This window comes from Macaca nemestrina, chromosome 11 (assembly GCF_043159975.1).
Source record: "Macaca nemestrina isolate mMacNem1 chromosome 11, mMacNem.hap1, whole genome shotgun sequence".
Taxonomy (NCBI): domain Eukaryota; kingdom Metazoa; phylum Chordata; class Mammalia; order Primates; family Cercopithecidae; genus Macaca; species Macaca nemestrina.
In genome coordinates, this window is record NC_092135.1 from 39005250 (window position 1) to 39019453 (window position 14204).

At 35.3% G+C, this 14204-nt stretch overlaps 1 protein-coding gene across 4 annotated transcripts in view; it reads right to left on the reverse strand.

Annotated features, from left to right (window-relative positions):
* Positions 1 to 14204, reverse strand: part of LOC105492606 (LDL receptor related protein 1B) — a 1932714-nt gene that overhangs the window by 950497 nt on the left and 968013 nt on the right. For all 4 annotated transcript variants that reach the window (XR_011609732.1, XM_011759820.3, XM_011759819.3 and 1 more), the window contains exon 7: positions 2794 to 2956. Coding sequence is in view for 3 of the 4 variants with exons in the window: in XM_011759820.3 (XP_011758122.2) it covers positions 2794 to 2956 (163 nt within the window). In the remaining variant the exon portion in view is untranslated. The remainder of the gene's footprint in view (positions 1 to 2793; positions 2957 to 14204) is intronic.

The following is a 14204-nucleotide window of genomic DNA, read 5'->3' on the forward strand; positions in this document are numbered from 1 at the left end:
TGGCTCAAGTCATAATGAGAGTCCAGAGAAAGTTAATGATCTGTATTCAAACCACAGAGAACTAAAAACAAAACAAAACAAAAAAGAACCAAAAAATTATATTTCTTCAATAGTCCTTAGCAACAAAAGAGTAGGAGGTTGAGAAAAATGAAGTTACAAATGTGCCTAAGTGCCAGGTGCGGTGGTTCACACCTGTAATCCCAGTACTTCGGGAGGCCAAGGTGGGAGGATCACTTGAGGTCAAGAGTTTGAGACCAGCCTGGCCAACATGGTGAAACCCCACCTCTACTAAAAATACAAAAATTAGACAGGCATGGCGGTGGGCACCTGTCATCCCAGCTATTTGGGAGGCTGAGGCAGGAGAATTGCTTGAACCCTGGAGGCGGAGGTTGCAGTGAGATGAGATTGCGCCACTGTACTCCAGCTTGGGCAATAGAACGAGACTCTGTCTCCAAAGAAACAGTATGCTTAAGTAACAGGTACTTTCTCCAGGCAGCCTATTTGGGGGTAAGGCAAATTTTTCTCCATTTTAAAACCTAGGAATGTTAATTTCTAGGAGTTAGGTCAGATTATGAATACATTCTGACATTTTTTGAACAGAAGTTATAATAGGCAAAGCCAAAGACATATCATCCGTAAAATTAGGAAAATCTAGGAGAAATTTTAGGGGCAGAACATTTCCCCTTTAGTAGGTCATGTGCAGTTTTTCTAACCAAAATCTATTCAAATTATTCTAGAGCAGGCCCAAATGTAGAAGTTAAAGAAAAAATCTTCTCTTCTGTTCTTAGATAGAATCACATCAATCCTACCTAAATTTCAGTTATTAAGAGAAAAGTAGAATATATTTGAAAGTGTTCTGTGGCAACCAGGCCTGCATTTATAAAAAAAAAAAAAAAAAGCCAAGCTTTTCCTTCTCTGATATCTATGACTCATGATTGAACAACTGTGCTATAGAGACAGAACAAACTCAAACAAAAATTCCAAAGAACCTATTCTGATAAATGATACATGACAAAATTACATTTAAACAGTTACGAGGCCTAAAGGAATCCAGCAGAGAATAAGAGCAAACGATGTGGGGGTTTTCTACTCTTAATTCCTTTGACAAAAATGATAAAATATGGTTCTTTCATATAATGACAAGGAGAAATGGGAAACCTGAGAACATAAAATATATTGTTGTTCAGAAAGGGAGATGGTGTTCCCATATATTTCAGATTGGCAGTTTTATTTGAAAAGGGTCTCTGGATCTTTGTTTTTAAGAATGGGGAAGGATAAGAGCAGTAGAAAAATGGGGAAAACACAACAGTTTTATAGTTTCAACTCTTAACATTTGACAGACAAGACTGTCTAAAGGCTAATTTTAAATTCAGTTATCACATCCAGGGAAAACCATGCAAGCAAATATATTTCTAAACAGGATGCCAAAAGAATGTTTTTAGTGCATTTGTAAATTTCCAATTCTTTCTTACTACCCTTATCCAACAACCCAAACAAATCAGTTTAAATACGACTTCTTTTCCTAATGTCTTTTGAAGCATCACTGCAGTCAGATTGAGTCAAGTAACCATCTGCTGCAAATACAAATAGAGCTACATTCAAAAATTATATTACACAGCCTTCCCAGCAAAGTTCTTACGTGCAAGCTGTTCTTGTCAAAATCAGAACTATTGTGATGATGCATCTTAATATTCAATCAGACTTTAAGTAAAGAGTGACAAAAGTCCACATATGGATGACAGCTGTTTCTTCGGTAAATATTTTCCCATTTATTGAATGGAGGCTTATGGCAGTTTAGGATATGTTCCATCAGACATTTCAGCCTGAACTGCCTGAGGACGATTAAAACAATAACAAGGATAGCATTTCAATTTTCAAATCTTTGCTACAATTTACATCTTAAAAAAATAATAGCTCCTTCAAATAAAGTGGTACACTATGTGGTTAATTTGAAAGTATCCTTGTCCAATAGTGACTGCTGAAAGAACTGAGTTTTGCCCCTGGCCTCTAATAATACCACCATGTTTGTAAAATAAGAGCATAATTCCTGTATTGATTTTCTAATCATATGAGCAAATATGATGGGAATGTAAACATTTTATGACTATATTTTTACAAATTATGAAATGTGGTAAAAAGATTAATGAGCCTATTAGCTAAAGAACGTCAGAGGGTCTCTATTCAACCAATAAAGTAGTTCGAGAAATTGGGAAGTTAAAAAAAAGAAAGATGAATTCTGATGAGGAATTCACTAACACTGTAATAATATTTGGGTTTACATATCAACAGTCACCGAACATAAAGAGAATCTGAACAAAGATATTCTTAATGTTTTACTAGTACCCGGGTAAACATATGTTGTGCCCCTTTTGTAAATCCTAAATGTTATGCTGGATATAAGTATGTCAACAGTACATCCTTCGAGTAGCATCCTTGATGTTTGCTAACTACAAAGTTCCTTGTTAAGCACTAAAAAGTTTCCTCTCTTTAACCTAAAAATATGCTGAGGCTTTTCTCTGATGACCCCGATGCAATTCTTGGGAAGGTAGAAGGAAAGATGGAAGGTTATCTGTGTCTTACATTAGACCTGCAATATTCATGTGCTAATAACTCACCAGCTTCTGCCTGGTGAGTTATAGCCTTTTTTGCTTCCTGCGACACAGTTGATAAAATCAACATTTTTAAAATGTTTAAGTCTGTAGTCTTATTTTCCACAACAACACTTGTCATTCTTCAATCTTTTCTTTTTAAATGCAAACTTTTTTAGAACAAACACTATAAAGAATTTCTTACCCTGCTATTGGATCTACTGCTATTGCTTTAGGATTGTGAAGCTCCAGATCAATCAGGGTGATACATACAGAACCGTTGTAGTTACATACAAAGATCCGGTCACTGACATGGTCCACAAAATAGAGATTTCGGGTCAGCCAGTCAATCGCCATTTGTTGAACATCTGAAAAACACATACAAAAAATCATTGAATCACAGATGCAACCTAGTATCATGATTGAAAAATAACGTCAGTGTTTCCAAACCATCATAGAGGACATTTCAAAAGTATAGACTTTTTTTTAATGAAAAGAAACTGCAAAGTCTCTTGCTATGCCAAAATGTGACTTAATAATTATGTAAAATAATGACGACATCTTGGTGCCTTTCTTCTTGCTATCTGAAGACTGAAGATGACCTAGATACAAGAATAAACAGTTTCCACATTTTAAAATACAGGTATTTAGAATGCAATCTCTTACTTTTTGTATTTGTCCAAATTAGTTCATTCGATGGAAAGAACAGAACTGATTCAATAGCACAGCTAAATTCTGTAGTAGTGAGGAATAAATACCTTTTGTGAGTGTAAGGCAAATCCTTGTTTTCTGATTCCCTTTTATTAAATGAAGGAAAGGGTGGAGAAGATAGAAAAGGATATCTCTAAGATTCCTTTGTTTGAAAAAAAATATCTAAAACTTGGAAATAAAGCAAATGGAGGGGTGATAGTTTCTTTCAATGGCATACTTAGGAATTGTAAAAAAGGCTTGCTCAAGGATTGATTAATTCATTCTCTAGAAGAGTGCTGCCCAACAGCACTTTCTACAGTGATGGTGAGAAAAGAAACAACAGCACTTTCTACAGTGATGGTGAGAAAAGAAAAATAGCTAAGAGCAGTCTGGGATATGTGAGGTATTCAAAATTAATCAGGCTCAGAGAGATGTGAGTATGGGATTTCAGCTATATCTTCTACACCCGAGCCCAGGGGCAGCTGTTTAAAGGCATTTCAGTTCTGACTAGCTGTCTCACTCATTATCTTCATGTTTCTGGAACTTGTGATACAAAGAAGGATGTATAGCCAATCAATAACTTAGGTTACTTTAATGTAAATTCTTAGTAAACAAGTTAGGAATGGCCTCTTCTTTTCCTTTAAAAACCTACTTGTAACTACTGCTAATAGGAGTATACATTCAGAGCCAATTGAATCGGTACTACTGGGTTGCAATTCTCAAGCTTGGCCCAAGTAAACTTTCTACTTAGATTAATTTGGCCTCAGCTTCTTCTTTTTAGGTCAACAATAAAAATATTCCTATTTATGCTGTCCAATAAAGTAACCACTAGCCAAAATTAACATGTGGTTACTATGACTGGAAAACCGAATTTTTATCATATCTAATTTTAATTAATTGGAATTTAAATTTAAATGACATAGGTACCTAGTGGCTACTGCCAGGGCTCAAAAAAAAATATCCCAAAATATATGCTGCTTTGGACTTCAGACTGCAAAGCACCTGGGGAGCAGCCAATGCAGGGATGGGTTTTCTCTGAAGTTCTTTTATCTGACAAACGGAAGTTCCTTCAGAAGAAAAAAGAAGAGGAGAGAGAAGAGAGGAGAAAAGAGGAGTAGAGAGGAGAAGAAAAGAAAAATCTGTCATAAATCCACTCCCTATAATCTCATCAGACCGGAAAGATTAAGTCAGAGGAAAAGAGGCTGAAGGTCAACACACCACCTCTTTTGCTGAGGACTGCTACCTGAGAGAATCTGCATATCAAGACAGCCTTTCTCCTCCATGCATTTCCTCCCCTCAACCTCCCATAACCTGTCACCACCTCAAATCCATGCCTTTATTGTTTTCTGTAGATTAGGATACTATATTAACTTCAGCCATCTGCTCTTTTTTGGAGTCATATACTTTGTGGAACCCCAGTGAGTATGCATGTAATAAATTGACAGCCCCTTTCTCCTGTTAATATGTCTGCTGTCCAGTTTATTCCAGAGACTGAAAGTACAGAATCTTCGGAGGACAGAAGCAAAGTTCCTTTTGCCCCTACACTATTCTTGATACTGCAGCTCTAGAAGAGTGTATCTGTCTTTGACTTATTTTTTGATCAGACATACACTGAAATTACATGTTAATTTGTAGATACTTCTCTGATAAAAAGGATAAACTCAAAGGCTATGATTTTATTGCCCTGTGAGGCATTAAACATTTATATGCTTAACCTATGAATCTCATTTAAATATTATTTTTCATCAAAATGCCTATAAATACCCGATTCCTCTAATGAGGTTAGACCAGCAGTACTGGTCTGTTTCCCTCAATAATGCCATAAGTAATTTTCTGATCTATGTTCATTCTAGATTTTCATTATAGTCATATTTTTAACTTTTGAAAATTATACTTTGATACTTCCTTGATTGAACTTAGAATGAAACTATGATTCACTGACTAAACAGAGTGACAAGGTTATGAACAGGCTACTCCAAATTCGGCACTTTGGCATACTGAAGGAATTTGAGAAACAGCAGGTGCAAGAAGCACTTCCTAACTTTCCCCTTTTCTGAAGGTCAGAGAAAGAGCAGATGCTGCAAAAACTCTCTAACCTTCCCCTTCTCCCCTGGAGTAGGTCATAAGATCCTCATGTGAGAGGTGACCTCCCTACCTCCAGAGGAAAGAAATATTCTTATTTCCAAAGATGGCGGGAACCAGAATTCTGAACAAATGGGAGACGCTAAATGATCCATTTATTATTCTTAGCTCTTAACCATGCCCTATCACATTCTCTCAGTAACTTTCCACTCTTCGTCATACCTAGTATGAAAACACGCAGGCTCAACCATCTCTTTGGGTGTTCATTTCCGTATGAATGCTTCTGTGTCACATAAAACTTCTATTAATTAAATGTGTGTATTTTTCTCTTGTTAATCTGTCTTTGGTTAGTCTAATTGGCATGGTCCCAGCTGGAGAACTTAAAACGAGTAAAAATGATATATTTTTCTCCCTTATAAGAGTTTCCTTCTGCAATCTCAGCCTAAACATTCTTCCTACTCTATGCCTCAATATACTTCCTCAGTAACATGCTGCTTCAGTGAATGATGTTCTCTCAATAGAAAGACTAACATAGATGTGTGTGTCAGCATTATCATTTGTAAGGGTATGTTGTCAAAACAAGGTAGAGAAGGCAGCAACTTTGTGGGAATGGCTATCATCTCCTACAAGGATAAGCAGAAAGAAGATATTGCAATTAATTGGATGGAGATTTTCAGGCTATTAATAGTTTTATTCCTAAATTATACAGTCTTTATAAAATCATAAATATTCAAGTGTTTCCCAAACAAAAAGAAGCTTTTTTTTTTTCCAACCAGTCCATTAACCAGGACTTTTTTAAAAGTGTGAATTATTTATCTGTCTTGAGAAATGTGGAATGTATGGCTTGCTTTGTTTTTGAGTCTTTTTGTATTATTATATCAGCTAGAGCTCAGAACTCACTGTTTCAAATGTCATTTCAAATACCTTGGGTTCAGATAAAGTATGTGCCAGAGTCCATTCAATGACCCATCCCTCAAGCTGGGCATGCAGTTGCTTTAGTCTATACAATTGTAATTTCAGACAAAAGAGCTGTTTGACAGCATTCATACCTTCTCTCAACTCTTTATCATTTCAGAAAGATTTTCTGCTACTGAAACAATAGATATTGTTAACAACCAAGCAACTCTGAAGCATTGAGACCTCACTACAGAATTCAATAATAAGCCAAACACTTAGTAACTATGGGGAATTGGCTTTCTCATTTTATAGTTGAAATGTGTGCTTTTAATTTGATTTGTATTAGAATTAGAGAGTTGAGGCAATTAGACAAAGAGTTCAAGCAAGTAAGCCAATAAATAAACACATTAGATGGATGAATGGATAGATAAATTTGACCAGATTTAATAAGCACTTAAAGGTGTTCCAAATTACAGGAAGCTTTTTTTCAACCGGCCCAGAAATTAGAATTTTTAAAAGTCTAAATTATATACCTGTCTTCAGAAATCAGAAAATGATTTGAACATTTTAGGAGCGAAGTGAATTTCCTAAAGTATTGAGTATTTTACCTTAATGCTGCTGAAATATAACAAAGTTCATAGGAGAGGACTGAAAATAACCATAATCATTTCATGACATTACTAAAATATCTCAAAATGTAAGTCCCTTGTTTCTTTACTGTTACTGGAACAAAATTTTAAATATTTTCTTCTTACTATATTTTTTTAGTTGCTGCTTATTCTTTTTTTCAACTAAAAGTCACCTGGATTTTGCTCTCATTGTTCCTTTGAAGTGGCTCTTATTTTGATTACTGAAAATTCCTTCATTGTCAAAAGTTACTGAGAAATTTTCTGCTCTATTTCGATAACATCTGAAAGTATTGACCACTCACCTTCTGATATATAGATAACTCTAAATATCAACATTGGCAAAATTAGAAGAATAAAATAATAAAAATATTTTGAAACTTGTAAAGTAGTATATAAATATAAGTCACTATGTTTTTAAAACTTGTTATTTGTTAGTTAAAACTTAAATTTGCACCCAGTAATAATTAATGAGAATGAAACATTTAGAAAAGAGTTCAAAAAATGAATAGTCATGGTGATAACTCATAATTGGCTATAAAATGATGCATCACATTTTTTGTTATAAGGCAAATAGTTAATTACTAGAATCGGTGAACGTAGAACCGAAACATTTTAAAGTCAAAAAATAACAGACGCTGGCAAGGTTGCAGAGAAAAGGGAACACTTATACATTGTTGATGTGATTGTAAATTAGTTTAACCATTGTGGAAAGCAGTATGGCAGTTCCTCAAAGAGCTAAAAGCAGAGCTACCATTTAACCCAGCAATCTCATTACTGTATATATACCCAGAGGAATATAAATCAGTCTATCATAAAGACACAAGCACATGAATGTTCAACACAGCACTATAAGCACTATTCACAATAGGAAAGACATGGAATCAACCTAAATGCTCATCAGTGACTGATTGGATAAAGATAACGTGGTGCATATATACCATGGAATACTATGCAGCCATAAAAAAGAATGAGATATCATTTGCAGGAATATGAATGGAGCTGGAGGTTATTAGCAAACTAAGACAGGAACAGAAATCAAAACACTGCATGTTCTTATGTATTAGTAGAAGCTAAATGATGAGAACTCATGAACACAAAGAAGGGAACAATAGACACTGGGGTCTACTTGAGGGTGAAGGGTGGGAGGAGGGAGAGGAGTAGAAGAGACAATTTTTGGGTAACGGGCAATGAAATAATCTGTACAACAAACCCCCATAACACAGGTTTACCTATGCAATAAACTTGCACTTGTACCCCGAACCCTAAAATAAAAGTTAAAAAAAAAAAACCCACAATTTTGAGAAAGTCAAATCTTGCTAAAAAAATAAATAAATAAAAGGAATCGGTGCATGTCTTTTTTATGTCATTCTGAACCATTGTCTAAGATGGTCATCCAAGGATTAGTTCATTCCCCTGGGGAATATACCTTTGTTTGACTTCCAATTTCAAGCAAATATTGCTGAGGTCTCATTCTCTATGGATTTAATTTGTAGATCGATGCATTAAAAATATTTTTCTCCAATAGAGATGCAAATGATTTCCATCAGGTAGAAAAGATAACTGCAAAGTTTATACTTTTATTGTCCAGTACAATATTGACTGGTTTTATCTGTAACTTTGCAATCTTATATCAGTACTTTTTCTTTCATCGATTATAAATATTTCAACCTCTTCAATTCTACTTTGAAACAGTTTTGCCATCCTGCTGGTTCTCTTGTTAATGAGTTAAATGACTGCTTGACATATGCTCTCTATATATTTACGTAAGTCATGTTTTTAACTTTTCGAAAATTATACACTGGCAATGGTCAGTACTTCATTTCTTCTTTGTTTTCTATATTGATTTTCCGCCAACCAGAAATGGCAAATTTAAATGTCTACAAGGATCAGAATGAGAACATAAATAGGCTAAATTTATTAATCAGGACTGTGGCAAATCTAGATGATGGCCAGAAAGTATATACCTACCTAAAAAAGGCAGCCTTAACTTCAGCACTTGTTTTGATCTAGAGATGCTTCATTGCTTCAAAGAACTTCAAAACATGATTTCCAGATTTCAGTTGAAATCTCCCAATTGTTCAATGTTATAAACTAATTTTTAAAATTTATAAAGCATTTTGTGTATTCAACCAAACCTACCTGCAACCATAGTGAACCAAGGGCCACTAGTGTGATGACACCACGGCAAAGAAAATACTGTATATCATTTGGTTCAGCTTAGTCCTCTAATTAAACATGTTTTTGAGAAGGTTACTAACATCAATCAGAGTAGTTGTCCTTCTGTTAAATAAACAAAATACCAAGATTCCAAAGTGGTAAGGCAATTAAATCAGATAACAAATATTTAAAATCCAGGATAGTGATATCCAGTAGATTTTTCAAAAATATTAGTTATCTCCCAGAGGGAACGAAAAGACTGCCCTTTGATTTATATCTTTGTGACTGCTTGTGATATGCATGTACTAGAGAATATTACAGTACTAAAGCAATACATTAATAAGATATGCAGTAGTTGTGATAATTTAAAAATATGCCCACAAATTCTTTGATACTCCTCCTTTTAAGAGATGAAGTTTAATTCTCCACCTGAAGGTGGGCTGTTCTTCGTTATTCTACTGAACTGAATGTGGAAGAGATGATGGAGTATGATTTTTGAGGGTAAGTCATAAAAGGCATTGTAACTTCCATTCAGTTCTCTCTCTTTGGATCACTCACTCTGGTGGAAGCCACCTGCCATGCTATGAGGGCACTCAAGCAGCTCTATGCGGACTATACTGCAAGGAACTGAGGTTTCCTGTCAGCAGCCACAAGAGTGAGCCTGGAAGCCTGTCTTCTAGCTCCAGTTAAGATGCCAGATGCCCGCAGTTCTGGCTAACATCTTGATTGCAACCTCAGGAGAGTCTCTATAACAGAACCACCTCACTAAGCCACTCCTGAATTTCTGACCCATGGAAACTAAAAGATAATAATCTTTGCTGTTTTTAAAGTCAGCAAGCCTTGGGATAATCTTCTATGCAGCATAAGATAACTGAGTAGTCAAATCCCTCCAACTTTTAAAGATGAATTTTGTTGGCTTCCCACCATTTGGCTATTATTTTCTGACCAACATTTAAACAAAACTGCCTACATCAATAACTGTTTTGGATTCCTGAAATTATCCATCGTGCAGCTCTAATGCTGAAAACACAGAGGATAATCCATAAACGAACCCTGAGAAATTTAAAGACACACTTTCTTGAAAATGTCTGCTCTATTTTATCAAAGTGTGATTCTGTGCTAAAACTACTGCACGGGGGCACAACCAAGGCCTGGATCCCTTATATTGTTCCATTCTCAAGAAGGGCAGCATCAGATAGGACTAGTGTTATGAAGAAAATAAAACAGAAAAATGGCAGAGAGTGGCTGTTTCAGGAAGCCATCCTGAGAGGGATGATATTTGAACTGAGCTCTGACAAGAAGATGCTAGCCATGTGGAATTTGGGGGGTAAGGCCTACCAAGCAGAAATTACTCGGCATTTTCTGAAAACAAGAAGCAGGGGTGAAAGGGGCTATTTTGCAGCTAAAATGAGAATGAATAAGAAAATATGAGGTAGCAAAGATAGGCAGGGATCTGTAAACTATGGTCAGGGGATGCATTTTGGATTGTGAAACCAAGGAATTACTTTGTTTTCAATGTGATTTTTATTTCTATCACACAGTAAATGTGCACGATTTAAAAAGCCAAACACTCCATCAAGGCTTATGATAAAAAAACAGCAGTGTCCACTCCACTCCTCTCCATTCTCTTCCAATTGTTTTGGCTATGTGAATTGCATTTACTTTCATAATTCTCTATAAGATATTTCTACTAGTATTTTTAAAATTTAAAACTTATATATAATCTAATGACTTTCTGCTATATAAGACTAGAAATTTATTATTTACACCCCTCCACACTCATGCACACATACACACATATATATTCATACTTTTTCTCCCTTCATCTTCCCACAATATAATTTTTAGTTAAATTAATACTCAGTCTTCATATAATTACGACTATATACATTTTTGTTGATAGGTGAGAAAGTAGTTTAGTATTACTACATTTCCTTCCTTGAACAAGTTTTGGGATATTTTTAGAGTTAGAGTTAACTACCTTATGTTTCAGCTTTTCTTTTTCTTTGTTAGAATTTATTATTGCATAATTCTAAAAAAGAACTACAAAACTCCTCCCCAAATGGAAAATCAGTATTCTATTCAGTTTTTTTATTGTTGCTGTTATTTACTTTTGATATCATTTCTGTTGCCTACCATACTCCTGGTTCCAAACTGCAATGGTTTACTCCTTAGCCATGGTTTGGGGGCTTCCTTTTATTAGTCCTGAAACTTACTGCTTCTTAAATTAAATTCCCTGTTTTCTGCCGAAGTAGTTGATATGGCATGGATGTACCACCAGCCCATCTTACACAATTTAAGGTATCTCACACCTTGAACTGTTCTTGTGGTAGTAAGTCTCATGAGATCTGATGGATTTATAAATGGGAGTTCCTCTGCTCAAGTCTCTTGCCTGCCACCATGTAAGACACGATTTTGATCCTCATTTGCCTTCTGCCATGATTGTGAGGCCTTTCCAACTATATGAAACTTTTGAGTCAATTAAACCTCTTTCTTTTATAAATTATCCAGCCACTGGTATATCTTTATTAGTGGCATGAGATCAGACTAATGCAGTAGTGGTTAAAAAATTGCCTTTCTGTTGAGGTTGTATTAGGGAACCTAGAGGCCCAGCTATTTTCAAAACAGGCCCTAAGCTAATCCTCTTATTCCCAACCCCACTGAAAAACCCCACCTTCATTGGTGCCTGAGGTCTCCAAATGTTTAGCCTTGCTGGGGTTCTTATCTTAGATTCTTACTTGTACTTGGTCAACAAAATATGAAATCTTATTCATTGATTATTCAATTATCCACCCCTTGTTGTCCGAAATTGTCTCACATAATTTGTCTCCTCTTTCTTTTGATATTTTTGGGTTAATACATTCAAAAGCATTTTTGACTGTACTTAGAGTAGACTTTAAAAAAGAATATATATGATATAAGTTCTTGTTTCATCTGCAGTGTTTCATGGACGGTCACCAAGGACTATTTCAAGCAGGGCAAGAAGATGTCTATTCAGCATTTGAAAAAGATCATCCTGGTTGCTGTATGGATAAAAGGGAAAAGTCTGAAAACAAGTGACCAGTTAGGAACATACTGCAATTTCCAGGAGGGAAATATGGAAACTTCAAAGAGTATCAAAGCAGTAGTGAAGTTATGTGACAGAAACTCACCACCTTTCTTTAGTCAATATTAAATATGTAATCATATTTAATGGGATACATTTAAGTTGCCTTCTAGCTTTGGTGTAGGAGCCAAGAATTATGGCAGAAATTTTGAAGACATCACAGAAAATCAGAAAAATTCCAAATGCAGATTTGTTTCTATTCACATTTCTGTTCTTGTATATTATGAATATTTTAACATTTTTATTTCCACTCAATTATTGCTCCATAAGTTGTGATGTTAAAGAAAAAGGTAAGACTATAAAGAAACCTATTCCATTTTCCTCGATTTATGTATCTCTTGAATGGTTTAAGTGGGAAATTAACATTTAGGTTTTATACCACATTTATTTGCAAGAACATTTGAAAATGCCTACTGAATAAGATGGTATAATTGCATTTATTTTTACTTTTATATGTCACTATAATCTTTATCCAGAAGCATGTACTCACTTTATCCCTGGATGGAATTAAGCAAACTGAGTTGAATAAACAAAAGCTCTGTCAGGTTGGTACAGTAATTAAAATGGTATTAAGGAAGTTCAATGAGCAAGCACATCCTAAATCAGAAAAGACTCTGTGGCACATTGCAGAGTCCTTCCTTATTCCTTTAATGAAAGACTGCCCCATCTATGCTCCGATCCTGTTTCTTAAACAGATAAAGTGAATTCAAAATAAGTATCTAGGACATTTCTGAATGCTAGTAGTCACAAAGCTCTACGTAGAACCCATGCATGTCTTTCTGGAACAAGACAGGAAAAGTGCTCCTGTCATGTAGTGGTAGGTCAATACCAGGTATCTGTGCAGGGTCTTGGATATTCTTATACTTTTTGTTTGGGGGAGGGGGTGCAGGTGACTGAACTTTTGTACCTCCTTCCACTCACTTTTCTACCATTTCCCAAATTCCTTCTTCTAGCATAGGCCACAGGCCAATTTAATTTCCTATGGTAGATGCACTTAGAAAAGACTCCAGGATTATGCCATCCCTCCAGCAGAAAACATAGTTTATGCAGAGGTGTCTTTTTCCCAGTAGTCAAACATCATATTCTTATTCAATCCACAAATCAAATGGATTCATCCATTCCATTTTTATCTCTCCCCAGTTCATCATATATTCAATCTGTCAATAAATCTTAAAGCTTCCTCTTGAAACATCCCACGTCTTTCCATATCTGCCATTACTCTCCTTGTTTAGACACTATCTTGTCCCTTTTGGATGGCTATAATAGTTTCTTAACTGGTCTCTCTGCTTTCTTTCTAGACCCACTATAAAGTTCCTCACAGAGAAACCAGAGTGATCATTGCAAAACAAAAATTTCACCATGACACCATAGAATAAATCAGTGCTTCTTGTGATCAGGGTTCTGTTCCAGTACACTGCAGTGAACAAAAGTCTTAAACTGAGAGACTCTTAGGATTTACCGTCCTGCACAAATGCTTTCAGAAGTATTATAATCAATTTCTTTACAAATATCTCAGCTTACTAGACTTTAGCTCAATTTTATGTTAAAACTCTTTAGAGTATTTCTCTTATAACATTTCACCGTGAAGGCCACTCAGGAACTGAGGCTCAATGGGCTTTTATTTGCATTATTGTTTCTTCTACGTAGTTTTAATCAACAACAGGTTTTACTCTAAATCTTCACTCTACATTTTTTTTCCCAAAATATTGCTCCTTTACTTAAAAATCTCCAATGGCTTTCCACCATGATCAGGAGAGACTTTAAACTCTTTAATATGAACTAAAAGGCACCTAAACTCCCTGTTCCCATATTGCCCTTGCTCACTCTACTGTAGTCACACTTGTCTCTGCTTTTCTTTGAATCTGCCGAGTAAGCTCCTTAAGACTCAATTCTTGGAAAAAAAAAAAAAAAAGGCAAAGGCACTTATTGATTTTTATAATTTATGTCTTCAAGAACTTGTGCCATTTTATTACCATTATGTAATTAATTTTGACAAATTGAGTGAGTGTAGTGTCTAAAATGTTTGTCCAACCCCATTAAAAAGTGGGCAAAGAA